Source organism: Somniosus microcephalus, chromosome 2 (genome assembly GCF_052327205.1).
Source record: "Somniosus microcephalus isolate GS21.2 chromosome 2, FLI_Smic_1.0, whole genome shotgun sequence".
In the NCBI taxonomy this organism is placed as follows: Eukaryota; Metazoa; Chordata; class Chondrichthyes; order Squaliformes; family Somniosidae; genus Somniosus; species Somniosus microcephalus.
In genome coordinates, this window is record NC_140988.1 from 154,275,516 (window position 1) to 154,295,840 (window position 20,325).

The 20,325-nt window shown below is 43.9% G+C and overlaps 1 protein-coding gene across 2 annotated transcripts in view; it reads right to left on the minus strand.

Moving 5' to 3' along the window:
- The window catches only part of LOC147123031 (sodium-dependent organic anion transporter-like), a 74,978-nt gene extending 55,375 nt beyond the window's left edge, over positions 1–19,603 (minus strand). For both annotated transcript variants that reach the window (XM_085963869.1, XM_085963861.1), the window contains exons 1-2: positions 19,181–19,603; positions 13,382–13,530 (exon numbers count right to left, since the gene is read on the minus strand). In XM_085963869.1, coding sequence (XP_085819995.1) covers positions 13,382–13,530; positions 19,181–19,575 — 544 coding nt within the window. In that variant the 5' untranslated portion in view covers positions 19,576–19,603. The remainder of the gene's footprint in view (positions 1–13,381; positions 13,531–19,180) is intronic.
- Positions 19,604–20,325: the final 722 nt, after the last annotated feature.

The following is a 20,325-nucleotide window of genomic DNA, read 5'->3' on the forward strand; positions in this document are numbered from 1 at the left end:
ATCTTGGCCATGCTTTCAGACTGTACTGGGAGACACAGAAGCAGGACTGGATGAAATGGTTCTCCTCAACAACTGCTTGTGAGACTCGTAATTACGTTACTAAGATAGCATTGCATGGTACCAGGATTTATAAAACTCACGATAAGGACATACTACAACAATGGAAGGAATTAAACCTCCGGCTAATCTGCAACTAGAAGGAAATGTTGATGAAAATTGGCGTGTCTTCAAGCAACGCTTTCTTCTCTACCTCACAGCGGTTGACGCTTCGACTAGCTCTGGAACACATAAAGTAGCTTTGTTGCTAACAGTGGCTGGCTCGCAGGCAATCGAGCTGTTTAACACATTTACGTTTGCAGCCGAAGATGATAAAAATGATCTGGACAAGGTGATAGAATGGTTCGACGAATACTGCACTCCAAAAAAGAATGAAAAGTATGAGAGATTCGTGTTTCGCTCCCGCGTGCAAAAGCAAGGAGAATCCTTTGATGTTTTTTGACGGACTTGAAAATAAAAGCACAAACATGCAACTTTAAGGACCTGAAGGAATCAATGATACGCGATCAAGTCGTTTTTGAAATACTCGACAAGAAGGTGAGGGAGAGAATGCTTAGAGATAATGACCTAAATTTGGATGCAGCAGTGAAAATTTGTCATGCTAGTGAACTCTCAGCCATGCACACAAAAACATTCGAAGGGAGCAGCATAGCAGAAGAGAGCGCCCTGGGGCTAAAAAACCTGCCAGTGGATGTGATACACAAAAGGGACACAAGAGGGCCCATGGAGTTCAAGACGAATACGCCTTACGAATGCAGATGGTGCAGTTATAAACACGTGGCCAGACAGTGTCCTGCTTATGGGAAGAACTGCGTAAAATGTAAAGGCAGGAATCACTTTGCCAAGATGTATTTTTTAGAAGAGAAAACTGAAGGTAAAAAGACAGTGCATGCTATTGCGACTGAAGAGACAGGAGCGGAGACTTTGAACATAAGAACATAAGAACATAAGAAATAGGAGCAGGAGTAGGCCAATCGGCCCCTCGAGCCTGCTCCGCCATTCAATAAGATCATGGCTGATCTGATCCTAACCGCCAATCTACTATCACAGAACCATCTCCTGAATCTAACAGAATTAGACACATGAAATAGGAGCAGGATCAGGCTACACGGCCCCTGGGCCCGCTCCACTACCCACAGGGCCATGACCGATCCGAACCTAGACTCATGTCCAAATTCCTGCCCGCTCCCCATAACCCTTTATTCCCTTTACTTCTAGGAAACTGTCTATTTCTGTTTTAAATTTATGTAATGATGTAGCTTCTACAGCTTTTTGGGGCAGCATATTCCATGGACCTACCACCCTCTGAGTGAAGTAGTTCCTCCTCATCTCAGTTTTGAAAGAGCAGCCCCTTATTCTAAGACTATGCCCCCTAGTTCTAGTTTCACCCATCATCGGGAACATCCTCCCCGCATCCACCCGATCCAACCCCTTCACAATCTTATATGTTTCAATAAGATCGCCTCTCATTCTTCTGAACTCCAATGAGTAGAGTCCCAATCTACTCAACCTCTCCTCATATGTCCATCCCCTCATCCCCGGGATTAACCGAGTGAACCTTCTTTGTACTGACTCGAGAGCAAGTATGTCTTTTCTTAAGTATGGACACCAAAGCTGTATGCAGTATTCCAGGTGCGGTCTCACCAATACCTTGTACAACTGAAGCAATACCTCCCTATTTTTATATTCTATCCCCCTAGCAATGAAAGCCAACATTCCATTGGCCTTCTTAATCACTTGCTGCACCTGCATACTAACCTTTTGAGTTTCGTGCACCAGGACCCCCAGATCCCTTTGTACTTCAGTACTTTCCAGTTTCTTGCCATTAAGATAATAACTTGCTCTACGATTTTTCCTGCCAAAGTGCATAACCTCACACTTTCCAGTATTGTATTCCATCTGCCAAATCTCTGCCCACTTACTTAGCCTGTCTATGTCCCCTTGCAGGTTTTTTATGTCCTCCTCACTCACTACTTTCCCTCCCATCTTAGTATCATCTGCAAACTTTGATATGTTACACTCGGTCCCCTCCTCCAAATCGTTAATATAGATTGTAAAGAGTTGGGGACCCAGCACTGACCCCTGTGGAACACCACTAGTTACTGATTGCCAGTCCGAGAATGAACCATTTATCCCAACTCTCTGCCTTCTGTTAGTTAGCCAATCCTCTATCCATGCCAGAATATTACCCCCATCCCGTGATTTTTTATCTTAAGCAATAATCTTTTCTGTGGCACCTTGTCAAATGCCTTTTGGAAGTCTAAATACACTACGTCCACTGGTCCCCTTTATCCACCCTATATGTTACTTCCTCAAAGAACTCCAGCAAATTTGTCAAACATGACTTCCCCTTCATAAAACCATGCTGACTTTGTCTTATTAAATTATGATTATCCAAATGTCCTGTTACTGTCTCCTTAATAATGGACTCCAATATTTTACCTACCACAGGTGTTAGGCTAACCGGTCTATAGTTTCCAGCCTTCTGTCTACTGCCCTTTTTAAATAAGGGCGTTACATTAGCAGTTTTCCAGTCTGCCGGGACCTTTGCTGAGTCCAGGGAGTTTTGGAAAATTATTACCAATGCATCCACAATCCCTACCGCCACTTCCCTCAAGACCCTAGGATGTAAGCCATCAGGTCCAGGTGATTTATCCGCCTTGAGTCCCATTATTTTACCGAGTACCACTTCCTTAGTGATTTTGATCGTGTTTAGCTCCTCCCCCCCTATAGCCCCCTATTTGTCCAGTGTTGGGATATTCTTAGTGTCTTCTACTGTAAAGACTGATACAAAATATTCATTTAGTGTTTTTGCCATCTCCATATTTCCCACCATTAATTTCCCGGTCTCATCCTCTAAGGGACCAACATTTACTTTAGCCACCCTTTTTCTTTTTATATAACTATAAAAACTCTTACTATCTGTTTTTATATTTTTTGCTAATTTACTTTCATAATCTATCTTCCCTTTCTTAATCAATCTTTTTGTTATTTTTTGCTGTCTTTTAAAGTTTTCCCAATCCTCTATCCTCCCATTAGATTTGGCTACCTTATATGCCCTTGTTTTTAGTCGAATACTATCCTTAATTTCTTTACTTAGCCACGGATGGCTGTCTTTTCTTTTACACCCTTTTCTTCTCAGTGGAATATATATTTTTTGGAAGTTGTAAAATAACTCCTTAAATGTACACCACTGATCATGTATCGTCTTACCCTTTAATCTATTTTCCCAATCCACTCTACTCAATTCCGCTCTCATACCTTCATAGTCTCCTTTATTCAAGCTTAGCACGCTTGTTTGAGATCCAACCTTCTCACCCTCTAATTGAATATGGAATTCAACCATGTTATGGTCACTCATTCCAAGGGGATCCTTTACTAGGACATTTTTAATTAATCCTGTCTCGTTACACAGGACCAGATCTAAGGTTGCTTGCCCCCTGGTCGGTTCAGTTACATACTGCTCAAGAAACCCATCCCTAATACACTCAATGAACTCATCCTCAAGGCAGCCCTGCCCAATTTGATTTGTCCAATTAATATGATAGTTAAAATCCCCCATAATTATAGATGCTCCCTTATTACAAGCCTCAACTATTTCCTGATTGATACTCCGTCCAACAGAGTTGCAACTGTTCAGTGGCCTATAGACTACGCCCACTCGTGGTTTTTTCCCCTTATTATTCCTTACCTCCACCCAAACTGTTTCATTATCCTGATCTTTTGACCCAATATCATTTCTCTGTATTACAGTGATTCCTTCCTTTATTAACATAGCCACCCCACCTCCCCTTCCTTCCTGCCTGTCCTTCCTGATTGTTAAATAACCTGGTATGTTTAATTCCCAGGCATTGTCACCCTGCAGCCATGTTTCTGTAATGGCCACAAGATCATACCCATATGTAGTTATTTGTGCCATTAACTCGTCTATTTTGTTACGAATGCTACGTGCATTCAGATAGAGAACTTTCAAATATGTTTTGTGACACTTAGTTCCTGCTTTTGCCCTTTTTATTACTTTACCTTTTACTCCATACCTTCTGCCCCTTCCTGACATGCTCTGGTTTTTAATTTCCCCACTGCTACCTAAGTCTATAACCTTCTCTGTTGTCATTTTTATTATTTGCTCTCTAGGAACCTCCCCCCCACTAATTAGTTTAAAGCCCTCTCTACAGCCCTAGTTATATGATCCACCAGGACTCTAGTCCCAGCACTGGCCAAGTGAAGCCCGTCCCAACGGAACAGCTCCCTCCTGCCCCAGTACTGGTGCCAGTGTCCCAGGAAGCAAAACCCATTTCTCCCACACCAGTCTTTGAGCCACGCATTTAACTCTCTAATTTTATTTGTCCTAACCAAATTCGCTCGTGGCTCAGGTAATAATCCAGAGATTATTACCCTTGAGGTTCTGTTTTTTTATTTGACCCCTAGCTGCTCATACTCCTTTAACAGAACCGGCTTCCTAGTCCTATCTACGTCGTTTGTACCAACATGAACCACGACAACTGGATCCATCCCCTCCCACTACAAGTTTCTTTCCAGCCCAGAGGAGATGTCCTTAACCCTGGCACCGGGTAGGCAACACAGCCTTCGGGACTCTCGCTCTCGGCTGCAGAGAACTCTATCTATCCCCCTAATAATACTATCCCCTACCACTTCAACATTTCTATTTACTCCCCCCTCTTGAATGGCCCCCCGTTCCACGGTGCTGTGGCCAGGTTGCTCATCCTCCCTGCAGTCCCTGCTCCTGTCCCCACAGGGAGTAAGAACCTCGAACCTGTTGGTCAAGAGCAAGGGCTGCGGCTCCTCCAGCTCTACCTCCTGGATCCCCGTACCTGCCTCACTCGTAGTCACACCATCCTGTCCCTGACCATGGGCTACATCTGAATTACTTAACTTCATAGGTGTGACCACCTCCTGATACACAGAGTCCAGGTACTTCTCCCCCTCCCTGATGTGTCGCAGTGTCTGAAGCGCAGACTCCAGCTCATCAACACGGAGCTGGAGTTCCTGTAGCAGCAGACACTTGTCACAGACGTAATCACCGTGAGCCTCAATGGGGTTCACCGGCTCCCACATCTCGCAACAGTAACACATCACCTGCTCCATTCTATGTAATTAATTAAAATTTTTATTGTTAGTTATGGACACCCTCTGCCCGATTTTAGATGCTAGTATCCCCTTTAATTAATTGGATTTAAATTAAATCAATCCCTCTAGTTACACCAGTTAAATGGTTTACCAACAGTCACTCTGCACCAGAAAGGCTTTGGTACACCACAGCAACCTTAAAAACTATAAACCACAGACTTAAAGTTTTAAAATGAGAGAAATACTCCAACCAATCACCTACCTGTTTTGTGGTGACGTCACACCTTGAATATTTTTTACCTCTCTCCTTGCCTGAGATTGGAGATTGGTATGCCTACCTGAGCCTCTGGGGCCTCTTGTAGTTGCTCTGCCACGCTGCTCCGCCTCCACCCGCTGCCAATGCCGCACTGAGGCCTACCTGAGCCTCTGGGGCCTCTTGTAGTCGCTCTGCCACGCTGCTCCGCCTCCACCCGCTGCCGATGCCGCACTGAGGCCTACCTGAGCCTCTGGGGCCTCGTGTAGTCGCTCTGCCGCGCTGCTCCGCCTCCACCCACTGCCGATGCCACACTGAGGCCTACCTGAGCCTCTGGGGCCTCTTGTAGTCGCTCTGCCACGCTGCTCCGCCTCCACCCGCTGCCGATGCCGCACTGAGGCCTACCTGAGCCTCTGGGGCCTCTTGTAGTCGCTCTGCCGCGCTGCTCCGCCTCCACCCGCTGCCGATGCCACACTTTGTTTGTTGGAATGGTGCAAAATGAGTCAAAACAGGGCAACAATGCTAATGAAGTGTGTGATAAAAATGATAACTTCCGGGAAGTTATGTCATCACTTCCTGTGAACTATGAACTATGAACTGTGTACATACCTCACTTCCTGTCATGTCACTTCCTGTTGGACTGGTATAAATACTGGTCTGTTCAGTATTGTAAGAGGCTTCTACCAGAGGCATGGTAAAGACCTCTCTTGTGTATATAGTGTGTTTATAAGTTACTTAAAGCTTACTTTAAAGTTACTTGATGGTAAGTCTCCTTTTTCTTACATCAATTTAAGTAACTTAGTATTTACACTGACAAATACTAGACCTTCAGACAAACTCGGAAGTTAAGGATCCAGGGAACCACCCATCATGGAGAAAATCCTTAGACCTATTCGTCTGGACTTGGACCCGAATACACCAGCAGCTGGCAGGGTATGGAAGCATTGGTATCGTACTTTTGAGAATTTTCTGGATGAATGTAAAGCGGATGCTCCTGCTAAATTGAAGATACTTGTCAATTATGTGACCCCAAAAGTGTTCGAATATGTTGATGACTGGGATAATTACGAAGAGGTGATTCGGGCACTTAAGAAACTGTATGCGAAGACCCCAAATGAGGTCTATGCTAGACATCTACTGGCCACAGCCCGACAAGGGCCAGGGGAATCAATTGACGAATTCCTGCAAGAACTTCGCAGGCTCAGCATAGATTGTAACTTTCAGGCAGCCTCAGCTGAGCTGTACCGCCAAGAAATGATTCGTGATGCTTTCATCTGCGGGATTGCCTCTCCATTTATACGCCAGCGTCTACTAGAAAGTAAAACACTTGAGCTACAAAAAGCTTTTGACCTAGCTTGTTCACTGGATTTGGCAAAGAGAAATGCAGACCTCTATCAGCTGCCCAGATCTCGATCTGCTGCTGTAGCTGCAACCAGACAATTCAAGCGGTCTCAGGTGAACCCTATCATGGGGGAATCTAATTCTGATAATTCTGATGAAGAAGAGGAGGACGACCCCACTTTAGCAGCCTCTTGGCAATCTAGGAAGGAATGCTTCTTTTGTGGAGATGCTTTTCACCCTAGGAAAACCTGCCCTGCTCGCAATGCAATCTGCAGTTATTGCGGGAAAAAAGGACACTTTGCTAAAGTTTGCCTATCAAGGGCCTCTACGAGGGCCAATCCAGCTAAGGCCTACCGAACTGCCCCAATTAGGGCCTATCAAGATGCTCCAGCTAGGACCTATCAAGCTTCCTCTCGAGCTCTCTCCCGAAGAAGCACACCGAGAGTTTTAGCCACTCTCTGTGCAACGACACCAATTACAGCTGCTTGCCCACAGAACCTGTCTCAGGCAGCCACAAAAATTTCAATTAAAGGGCATACCTTAGATGCCTTAATTGACTCAGGAAGTACTGATAGTTTCATTAAGGAACAGATTGTTGCGAAATTGAAACTACATGTCTTCCCATCGGACCAGGCAATTGCGATGGCCCAGTCATCACTTAATACCAGAATCTCCGGCTTTTGTGTTGTTGATATGACACTTCATGGTTGTATGTATCCCTCCACCCGACTTTCGGTGCTCAAAGACTTATGTAGTGATCTCCTCTTAGGGCTGGACTTCCAAAAACAGCATAAGAAACTCACCATTGAGTTTGGTGGATCCAAACCCGGACTTACTATTTCTAATATACCATCTAAATTACCATTTTGTGCATTATCAGCAGCTTCACTTGATGAACCCTCATTATTTGCCAGTATTCCGCCTCAATGCCAACCAATAATAACGAAATCGCGGCGCTTTAATCAGGAAGACCAATCTTTTATTGCGGCTGAAATCTCTCGACTTCTAGCAGAGGATATCATTGAACCATGTTCGTCGCCCTGGCGGGCTCAAGTCGTCATTGTCAAGAACCCTCTAAAACCTCACAAACAGCGACTATGCATCGATTATTCGCAAACCATCAATCAATATACCGACTTGGATGCCTACCCATTGCCACGCATTGATGATATGGTTAATAAACTGGCCGAATACAAAGTGTTCTCAACTTACGATTTAAAAAGTGCCTATCATCAGTTACCCTTGAAGGTCTCAGATAAGCAGTACACAGCCTTTGAGGCTAATGGACGGCTGTACCAATTTCGTCGCCTCCCATTCGGGGTTACTAATGGAGTGGCTGTCTTTCAACGGGCAATGGATGGCCTGGTTAAGCAGGAAAACCTAAGGGACACTTTTCCCTATCTTGATAACATTACCATTGCAGGTCACGATCAACAGGAACACGACTCCAACCTCCAAAAATTTCGGGATGCCCTCCATCGCCGTAATTTGACCCTGAATGAATCCAAATCTGTTGAGTCGCAACCGACCATCAACATCCTTGGCTACTGCGTAGGCAATGGTATCATTAAGCCAGACCCAGAAAGACTTCGCCCGCTCCAAGAGCTCCCGTCACCTAAGAATCCGGCTTCTTTACGTCGGGCTCTCGGTCTGTTTGCATACTACGCTAAATGGATTCCTCATTTTTCGGACAAAATCCAACCCTTGCTGCATGCTAGATCATTTCCACTGAGAACAGCGGCTGTTGCAGCCTTTAACCTTCTCAAAAAACAGTTGGAGAAAGCGGCTCTTCACTCCATTGATGAGAATCTCCCTTTCGTGGTTGAATGTGATGCCTCGGAGGTGGCGATCTCGGCTACTCTGAATCAGGAAGGTCGTCCTGTAGCATTTATGTCCAGGACCTTACAAGGTGCCGAGCTACATTATCCTCCGGTTGAGAAAGAAGCCACAGCCATCATAGAGGCAGTACGGAAGTGGAACCATTTTCTAGCTCGCCAGCACTTTACATTGATCACGGACCAACGATCAGTCGCCTTCATGCTCGATAATCGAAAACGAACCAAAATTAAGAATAATAAAATACAACTTTGGAGGATGGAACTGGCCTCTTTTGGTTATACCATTCTCTATCGGCCTGGCAAGGAGAATGTGGCCCCGGACACCCTCACACGGGCATTCTGCTCCACTATGTCATCCTCCACTCTCATGGATGTCCACAATGGTTTGTGTCATCCTGGCGTTACGCGCATGCTACATTTCGTACGATCACGGAATCTCCCTTTTTCCACTGGAGATGTAAAGAAAATATGCTCAGAATGCCGGCTTTGTGCGGAATTAAAACCTCAGTTCTTCCGCCCCTCAGATGGTATACTCATACATGCAACCCAACCGATGCAACGACTTAGCATCGATTTTAAGGGCCCAGTGCCCTCTTCAACTCGGAACACATATTTGCTCACCATGATCGACGAATATTCACGTTTTCCGTTTGCCTTCCCCTGCTCCAATATGCTGGCGTCCACAGTAATCTGCTGCCTTGAGCAGGTATTTTCTCTCTGTGGCATGCCGGCTTATATTCACTCAGATCGGGGTCCATCCTTTATGTCAAGGGAACTCAAGGACTACCTCTCAGAACGGGGAATTGCTACAAGCAAAACAACACCATACCATCCCATCGGAAATGGGCAGGTAGAGAGGTATAACGGTATCATCTGGAATTCCGTACGTCTCGCTTTAAGATCTCGGGGCCTACCAGACCAGCAATGGGAAACAGTGCTTCCGGATGCATTGCACTCTATACGGTCCCTGCTTTCTACAGCCACAAATACTACACCTCATGAGCGGTTCTTTGGATTCCAGCGTCGCTCATCTCGTGGGACATCACTCCCGTCATGGCTAACTACTCCTGGACCTGTATTACTCCGAAGATACGTTCGGACATCTAAAAATGACCCTCTTGTAGACGAGGTCGAACTAACCGATGCCAACCCCACCTATGCAAACATACGATATTCCGACGGCCGAGAATCTACCGTATCATTACGGGATCTGGCTCCCTGCCCACCAGGACCTAGTGGGACATCGGGTGATGGCATTTCACCAGGAAACTCTTGGGACCTATCGGGTACCCCTCTCCAGGATCCTGATCGGACACCAACTAGCTTGGTGCCGGTAGAACCCCGTGCTCAAGGTTGCGACCCTCCCAGTACCGCGCATGAAAGTACTGATCCGCCACAGACCAGCTCTGCACCTCCCTCTGAACAGAGGCAGTCCGACTTTGAACCTATTGGGGCTCGTACTCGAAGCCATGATCTCCCCGACCCTTCACAGGGCAATCCAGGCCACACAGACTCTGACCAATGGCCAACCGCATGTAAGCGGACCAGCGACCCTCTACGACGGGAATCCAAACGGGTGCGACTCTTCCTTGTTCGGCGGCTGCGGACCAAAAGGTAGACCACAGCCTCCTAATCCTGCAGGAGGGAAGAATGTGATAAAAATGATAACTTCCGGGAAGTTATGTCATCACTTCCTGTGAACTATGAACTATGAACTGTGTACATACCTCACTTCCTGTCATGTCACTTCCTGTTGGACTGGTATAAATACTGGTCTGTTCAGTATTGTAAGAGGCTTCTACCAGAGGCATGGTAAAGACCTCTCTTGTGTATATAGTGTGTTTATAAGTTACTTAAAGCTTACTTTAAAGTTACTTGATGGTAAGTCTCCTTTTTCTTATATCAAAGTGCACTCTGTAGGACCACAGACTGAAGTTTGGATAGCTCCCTTGCTGGTAAATGGCACCATTGTTCCCTTTAAGCTAGATACAGGTGCTAAGGCAAACCTCATAAGTTGGAGTGATGCACGGAATCTCAAAGTGTGACCTAAAATACTGAACAAGACTATGTCTTTGAAGGCATACAATGGACATTGAAACAAAAGGAACGTGTAGGCTGAATGTTAAGGTAAAAAATCACATTCACCCTCTGACCTTTGTTATAGTGCCTGAAGGACATGAGTCACTGTTGGGGGACAAGGCCTGTGTGGATTTGGGCTTGGTAAAACGAATCTATACTATCAATGAACAGAACTGTGTGCAGAGTGCCCCCCAAGATACTACAAATCTGACTCATGAGACTATAGCACACAAATATGCAGATGCCTTTCAGGGTTTCGGAGCACTGCCCTTTACATACTCTATCAAACTGAGAGAGGATGCACAACCTGTGATTCACGCACCCAGGAGAGTTCCAGTGGCTCTCCGTGAAAAACTGAGGAAAGAGTTAGACCGCATGGAGGGACTAGCTGTCATAAAGAAGATTGAGGAACCGACTGACTGGGTAAATTCCATGGTCTGCGTCAATTCAAGAAAACTGATAAATTGCGTGTCTGCATGGATCCCAAGGACCTTAACGCCAATATCAAAAGAGAGCACTACCAAATTCCAAAGAGAGAGGAAATAGTCAGCGAAATGACAGAAGCGAAAGTCTTCTCCAAAATGGACGCCTCACATGGTTTCTGGCAGTTGAAACTTGATGAAGAAAGTGCTAAGCTGTGCACTTTTAACACCCCGTTTGGTCGGTACTCCTACCAACGTCTGCCCTTTGGTATTAGCTCTGCCCCAGAAATCTTTCACAGAGCAATGAAGCAAATCATTGAGGGCCTGGAGGGAGTGCGGGTGTACGTGGATGATCTGGTAGTATGGGGCTCCACTCAGGGGGAGCACGACACCAGACTGGAGAAAACACTTCAGAGAATACAGCAGTATGGACTCAAACTAAATAAAGACAAATGTCAGTTCCGTGTCAATGAAATCACATTCCTCGGAGACAAAATCTCTGCAGAGGGGATTCAGCCAGACAAGTCAAAGGTAAAAGCTATACATGACATGGAGAAACCAAAGGACAAGAAAGGGGTTCAGTGGGCCCTTGGCATGGTTAACTACCTAGGAAAATTCATTCCAAATCTAGCAGAGAAAACTGTTCATCTGAGAAAACTGCTGCACCAAGAGACTGAGTTCCAATGGGGACATGAACATGAGAGAGAATGGAAGGGGCTGCTACACATTCTAGCAAGTGAACCCCTACTGAAGTTCTTCTGCCCTAAAAAGAGGACAAAAGTGACCACAGATGCCTCTAAGAATGGATTAGGGGCTGTCTTTCTACAGGAAGATGAAGGAGAATGGTGACCAGTGGCGTATGCGTCACGCTCCATGACGGCTACAGAGTGCCGGTATGCGCAGATCGAGAAGGAGTGCCTTGGCTTGGCATTTGGGTGTGAAAAATTTCATACCTACATCTATGGTCTTCCCAAGGTTATCCTAGAAATGGACCATAAGCCACTGCTAGGGATCGCAAAGAAGAATCTGTGTGACATGTCACCATGGATACAACGCCTGATGATGAGACTTCAACATTACGATTTCGAGCTAACATACGTGCCAGGGACACAAATGTTCATTGCAGACACACTATCCAGGGCTGCGCCGTATGCCACACAAAACAGTGAAACAGAAGAGGATGTGGCTCTTCATGTGGATATGGTCTACGCAGCATTGCCCGCCACACAGGAACAACTATCAGTGATAGTCACAGTGACATCAAAGGACCCAGTCCTCAGTAAAGTAATGAGAAATCTTCAAGAGGGATGGAAGAAAGGGTCATGTAAACAATATTATCACATTCAGTCTGAGCTCTCTGTGGTCAATGGATTACTGCTTAAGTGTGACAGGATAGTCGTGCCCACCTCTATGCGACGAGAAATGCTCAACAGGATACACGAAGGGCATCTGGGTGCAGAAAAGTCGAAAAGGAGAGCACGTGAGGCACTCTACTGGCCAAACATGAACTCTGATATTGACCAGTTGATCAGCGAGTGTGCTACATGTCAGGAGTATCACTACAAGCAAGCAAAAGAGCCCCTCATTACCACAGAGCTTCCATCACAACCTTGGGAAAAGGTCGGAACTGATATATTTCATTATGAAGGAAAAGGCTATTTGTTAGTTATTGATTATTATTCCAATTATCCGGAGATTGCTCTCTTGTCCAGTACTACATCAAGAGCTGTGATAACTCACCTGAAGTCAATCTTTGCCAGGCAGGGCATCCCTCTAACCCTGGTCTCTGATAATGGCCCTCCCTATGCCAGTCGTGAGTTTCAGTTATTTGCTTCAGAGTATGAGTTTAATCATGTAACCTCCAGCCTGCTCTATCCTCAGGCTAATGGAAAGGCGGAGAAGGGGATACAGATTGTGAAAAGACTATTAAAGAAAGCAGCACACAGCAACACTGACCCATATCTGGCCCTGATGGAACAAATTAAGGAATTAATTAAAACGAATTATATTCATAATGGAATTAAAAACAAAATAAAATTATGAGTATACATACTGGTATTTCATTTTACCCATCCCGTTTGATGTTTAACCTCCCCAACACTGAGCAGCACATGGCCCAGATGTTTAGAAAACCTGACTGAAGAGCAGAGTTTCCAAGGCACCAGCCCCAGCCACCGAGGTCATTTTGCTGCTCCTTGCTGTTATCTCAGCTATTATACAATGAATAAATAAGAGCATCTGAACATGTTCCCCATTCTCTTAAAATTTTATGAAGAAAAATGAATAAATATAATTTTGATCACCTATCTGTTTATAAGGTACTTCAATGTTACTTGCTTGTGTCGAGATGCTGGAATTGTTGAATTCTTGTGTCAAGGTAGTCGAGTAAATAGAAAGGCACAATGGCATGAAACCAATGGCCAGGATTGTGGAGCAGACAGTCATGAAAACACTGCAAAGCATAAAGTGGTTATTATTTTTAAAATAGGAAAATACTGATATTCAATCCTTCTTTGAAGAGTTGAAGCCTAAGCTAGGAACGGCTGCCGGAAGACTCATTAAGGAGTTGATTGCCACTTAAAATGCCTGCTAGCGCTCATTAGGGAGGCTGCACAGCATTTTGGTGGCTGGCCCTTGTCCTAACGCCCTCTCCTAACAGCGACCAGCTGTTTGGGAGTAAACAAGGCATTGATGTGGATTTCAAGCGCTACTTAAAGGGATACTCACCATTTCATGTTCAATTGCTGCTGGAGCTGTGAAGAGTACCTCTGAAATACATCGGGAGACTTTTTGGGACACTTAGTCAAGACTACACCAACACTCTATCAAGACTTCACCAACACTCTATCAACATTTATTCTGGAAATTCTCTGAGGATTTCACTTAAAAAGAGCGCATGCTGTGCTACTCCACCTTATAGGAGTCACCAGGAGAAAGGGAGTGCTTGGTAATGGGCATCTTGGGCTGGGCAAGGAATGGGAGGAGGTCATGAGGCCAGGCAGAGCAGCACCAGCTGCTGCAGGAGAGAGGGACAGGAGGTCGAGGTGGCGTCCTTCCCCCCCTGCGCGTACAGGATATTCCTCCTCCTCTGGACCTCCTCCACCAGGACCTCCAGTGCCATGTTGGAGAACCTGTGCGCCCTCTCCCTCGGTCCCTGAGCCATCCTGAAAGCTGCTGCTGTGTGCTAACCAGCGCACTCCACACCTCCAGTGAAAGTGGGTGCGAGGAGCCCACATAGACTGATCCACAAAAGTTGCATCTAATCAGCACTTGAGTGCTAAACCTGCAGGTGTCCGGTTTAGCACCTTCAGGCAAATTCAAATTATGGTAATCAGCAACTAGGACCAAAATTGTGTTCAATCCAGATTTTCAAACAGATTTTATTAGCACAGCACCCATTTAGTAGCATTTTTCAGCCTTTGGTCAATATAACCCCCAAAAAGTTTTGTAGCAAGTACAGAGTCAGGGAAAAGTGGGGAGGGGAGGAATGAATAAAGGGAAATGTCTGTGATGGGTGGAGGGTGTGTGTTTGTGATTAAATGACAAGTGATGATGGTGCAAGGCAAAAGGAGGTGATAATGAGAAGTAGAGAAACAAAAGGTGGGTCTAGATGAGCTGAAACTGGTTTCAACAGAATAGAAGAGGGGGAGGAAAGCATGGAAAATCTGGTAAAGAGGAGAAGGCTCCATGGCCTGTGAATGTGGTGAAGAAAGGCAAGTTTTGTTAATGGAAAGGTTATTAGTTCTTCTCTCAAGTCAAATTTAAACTTTTCCTCTCCTCCTTTCCCTGTGCTCCTGCACTTTCCAAATAGTTCCCGGTCTGGGAAGAATACACTTTCTTTTCACTTTCCAAATGAGCTTTGGTGATATGTGAAAACTTCAGAATAACAAACTTATTGGTTGCCAACAATTTCTTTCAAGTAATTGGAACACTTTAACAACAAAACTTGCATTTTTACCATGGAAAAACATCCCAAGACACTTTACAGGGAAGTAGTCAGGCAATTGGATGTCAAGCTAAAGAAGGAGTTATTAGAAGTGGGTGGGTCTGAAGGAAGGTCTTTAAGGAGGAGAGGGTGGTGGAGAGGCAGGGAGGTTTGGGGGAGAGAATTTCAGATAATAAGGCTTAGACAGCTGAAGGCTGAGCTGAGATCTCAAGAATGAGATTTTTAAACTGAAAGCATTGCTGGCTAGGAGCCAATGTTGGTCAGCAAGCATGGGTTCATCTGAGACATATGGGGGAATTTGGATCAGAAACAGTACAAAAGATAATATAACAACAACATATGTGACAGGCTGTGGTACATCACAAGAAAAGGTGGATAGTTGGGAAATAAAAGAAGGATATGGTGTGTGTATCAGGTGTGGGATAAGGAACAGTAAAGGCCCAAATGTGTGGAAATTCCTGAAGAAAAATAATGAAATCTGGGAACAAGTACAAGAATCAAACCAGGGCCCAGTAGCTGCAGAGAGCAAGGAATACGTGCAATTATGTTGGCCTCGGTGGTGGAAGAAACACACCGGCCAGTATTCTTGTATTGGGTCAAATATTATCATGGGCCTTAAAAATCAGGGTGATGATTGGCCTCCTATTCCCGAATATAATATAAAGTTTAACTCAGCAGGGAATGAACCCTTTATGACAACCTTTAAACGTTGGGGAAATTATAGGGACCCCGAGAATGAGGATAGCAGCACAGTAGAATTCCAAAATGCAATAACTGGGTGTGTAAGGGAGGATGGGTATTTCTATAGCGTTGGGCTCACACCCTATGAGAAAACAAATCATTCAGAACCCCAAGAGGGAGTACTCGAGAAACAATGCCCCCACTTAAAACCGGGACCTGGGAATGGTCTTGTAATAATCCCTACCTATAAAGCAGTGTATCATCAAGTAATACCAGAAGTGGCCCCTGTTATCCTCAATTTAACAGATCTAATACTACCAAAGTGGTGCCCTGACAAAACAGCACAATTAACTCAAAGAATGCTGCAGCAGGTTTTTAGCCAATACTGGAAAAAGGCGACTTTGTCAACAAGCATAGAAAAAACAGAAGGGGCCTTCCGCCACGAGCTTAGTACCACTCAAGAGGAAAGCCAGGGAAAGAGTAGACAGAAAAGAGGATTAATAAATGATGGGCTCACAGGTTTCAGCACAGTAACCTCAGTAATTAACTCGATGGACTCCGCAGATTTACAGAAACAATTACAAACAATAAGGCAGAAATTGAAGGAGATACTCAGTAAGGAAAACAGCACAGAAAGCGAGGAGCTAAGGGAAGATCGGATAATGACCATACATCTGCGGGACATCATACACGAAATAGAGGATCATGCCAAAAGAATTAATGATCTAATTAGAGAAAACAGAAATGCCTCTGATCAAGCAGCCCATAATGACATATGCGTTATGTACGGGAATTGGCTGATTGAGCAAACTAGGGAAAACCTTCAGACCATCAATAAGGGACGTCTCCCCACCTGGGTCACTAATAAACACTTATCAGGGCTATCCAGTTATTACGATGATGCAGAACTATGTAAGATCAGAAGTTTAATTAGGATCCATCCTGTCAAACACAAATGCCACGAGGTAGGGAGTCAAAGGTTGATGGGACTAATACCACAAATTCCTAGTCTAATGGATCGAACCAGACCCAACCCTCTATTTAGAATAGAGAATATAGGAGTAGTAAAAGGAAATACCATTAACCGATTTCTCACGGCACCACAATGGTTAGTACAGTTAGAAAAGCTAACATGGATTGAACCAAACCTACAAGGATGTAGTACAAATAAGGATGCCCTTGTTTGCCCATACAGTTTGTACGATCATTCAAAGGACACCTGTGGGTATGGTTGGAATGAAGAAAGGTTAAACTGTACCATGGAAGTGACAGGCCCCTCAGATGTAAGAACGAGAACAGCCTACTTACGAGAAGGGAGGTATTGTTTTACCACTTTAGAAAACTTTTATAATCACGGAACACTTGAATGTTCAATAACTACTGTATCACGCTTACAAAGACTACGGTAATAGGAGGAAGAATTCTCCTTGCAATAGCCTCACATGCCCAGCAGGTATTGCAAGTAAAAGATGATTTAAATATAAATTTAGAAGATTATGTCACTAAATTCGGATATGATATCCCTGAGCTACCTGAAGCCTTAACTGAATTAATAAATCAAGTAAGCACCTCCCAACGCCATTATTATGCACTGGTGCAAGGGAATAAAGCCATAGCCAAGGAAATTCCAAGTACTGAAGATCAAACACACTAGTGGGACATAGGGACAAACATGGAGATTCCTCCTTGGATTAGGATAATTTCCCATGTACTGGTCATAACCCAACTTGTAGTACTGATGTGCTTACTATTCTACACCTGCTACCTGAAACACCTAATGTACAAAACCTGATCGCATTTAAATATGATCACAGCCCAGAATATCTTAGAGTTATATAAATGTGGGAGAACAAACCCATATGTAAAATTTTAGTTTTGAGGGGTCGGCAAATGCCTCGCCCTCAAGGTAGGGATCTATAGGATAGAGGTGTACCCGTAGGATTTAGTAAACATTGTTAAGATTCTATAACCATTTTTATATAACTATAATATGTGAAATTGTATGTTAAAAACCTAAAAAGCCTGTATAAAATGGCGAATGGCTGAGACCAAAGCATACTAGGAAAATTATGCCAACCTGACTGGACTTTGTTAGAAATTGATATAATTCTGTAGAATGGTCTGTTAAGTATACAGGGAGACAGCGGGGAACAAGAAATTCAGCAACATTGCAAAAGAAGATAGGGGGCTGGAGACAGTCACCACTCCCTGTCTTCTCAAAAATACAGAACTGGCTAAACAATGAGCTAATTACAAAGCAAAATGACATCTGAGAGAATTTAGTGTGAAGGTTGTTCTCAGATAAGGATAGCTTGCTTACTAACTGCCACGTAGGCAAAAAGGAGAGAAAGGGTATAAAGATACAGATATTGAACACTGAAAGCAGCGCGCAGCGAGAAACCAGAGGATGAGAAGCTTCAGTCAACAGAACACAGCAAGAGAATAAAGAGACTGCACCCACTCGGAAGGAACACCGGGGTTCAACGAATAGATTGTGACTATCGTCTTGTTAAGTATTACTTTCTCTGTACTGGATATTTAATGCTTAATAAACCTGTTTTACTGATACACAATATACCTGTACCCAGAGTGGTTTGTGTAGTCACGGACTGTTTTACTGATACACAATATACCTGTACCCAGAGTGGTTTGTGTAGTCACGGACTGTTTTACTGATACACAATATACCTGTACCCAGAGTGGTTTGTGTAGTCACGGACTGTTTTACTGATACACAATATACCTGTACCCAGAGTGGTTTGTGTAGTCACGGACTGTTTTACTGATACACAATATACCTGTACCCAGAGTGGTTTGTGTAGTCACGGACTGTTTTACTGATACACAATATACCTGTACCCAGAGTGGTTTGTGTAGTCACACACAAATTATTATAAAGAGCTTTTGAAAGCTACACCTCCATATTCTGATCAGTTTATAATATTAAATCCTGCTCTTTGATCTACGTGCGTTCATTTGTAAAAGGGGCACTGTTAAAGGATAAATTTGCAGGGCTATGGGGGAAAGAGCAGGGGAGTGGGACTAATTGGTAGATCTTTCAAAGAGCTGGCACAAACACGATGGGCCAAATGGTTTCCTTCAGTGCTGTACGATTCTTTGATTCTATGCTTACAGCCCATAACTGAATGGAGGGATTTAGGTGATCTACATATAGAAAAATGGATAACTTCATTGTCAACTTGATGTTGTCACCACATACATAGTGTTGGTCAAGCTTGGAAAAGTGTCATGCAAAGCACTTTATGTAGGTGATATTAAAGTAAATCCAGGACATTTGCAAATTGTTAAGAAAATAAAGTGAGATACTGACAACGTAAAGAGAACACAGAGGGGAAGATTTTTTCTGTTTTACCGACAATGAAATTGTTAATGTTATGCAGAAAGGATGTGCAGAGAGAAGAGAGTATGCGTAGCTTGATAAGTGAAAGGTGGAGAGGAAACCATAAACACTCACCTAAGATCCATGTCTCCATCAGTCCAGTAGCTCATCACATTTGAAATAGTCCCTCCAGGACATGTGCCCATAACAAGTACAGCAATTGCTGAAGAGGGTTTCAATTTAAAAGAAATTGCAAGGATAAATGAAATGAGTGGCATAAATCCAAACTGGCAGACCATGCCCACAGCTAACCCCCAAGGTCTCTTCAAGTGAGCCCACAGCTTCTTCAGGTCAACTGTGCAGCCCATGGAAAACATGATCAACAGAAGTGCTGCAAAAAGTGGTCCCTTTATAATGTTTATCATAAGCTGATTAAAGGCTTCCTCAGTGGTCGTGTTATTTTGATTAAACTCTTCATTGCTGGTTGTAGTATTGCTGAGAAGCTTTTGAACGTTTGTGAAATTTTCCATTTTTACTTTTACAACTTTACTGCTTGTACTGGATCTCTGCAGCAGATTGTAATCTTGTGGTCTAATTATTTTAGATTTTATATGGAAATTCCCCAGGATGAGTTTCTACGTAAAACTGGAATGTGTGCTGGTATTGGACAGAGTAAAGCTGACATGGCAGTGTGCAACTATTAACCTCTTGAGGACTGGAACAGTGCACTGCAGATTAACTCTACAACAAGACTTTGCACCTGATTAACAAGTATAAAGAGGGTATAACCAAGTGGAAAAATGGCATGTAGCCATTATGCTAGCTTTAGCACCGTATCCAATTTTCTGGTTGCATTTTGTACTGGTGTCCACCCGTTTGCAGTTAACTTTATTAATATTAACCCTGGATGACATTATTTAGATGCCCTTGCAAGTTCCTGGTGTTTATGTCAATACAATTTACGCCTGATGATTCAAATCACTAAAACAAAAATCACATTATTCAATCATTTGAATTAAGCAATTTAGCAGACAATTCTTTTCTCTTTTTCATTTATATTAATGACCTGGACTTGGGTATACAGGGCATAATTTGAAAGTTTGCAGGTGTCACGGAATTCAGAAATGTAGTAAACAGTGAGGACGACAGTAATTAGGCTTCAGGAAGACACAGACTGGTGAAAAGGGCAGACATGTAGCAGATGCAATTTAACACAGCGAAGTGTGAAGTCATGCATTTTGGTAGGAAGAATGAGGAGAGGCAATATAAACTAAATTGTA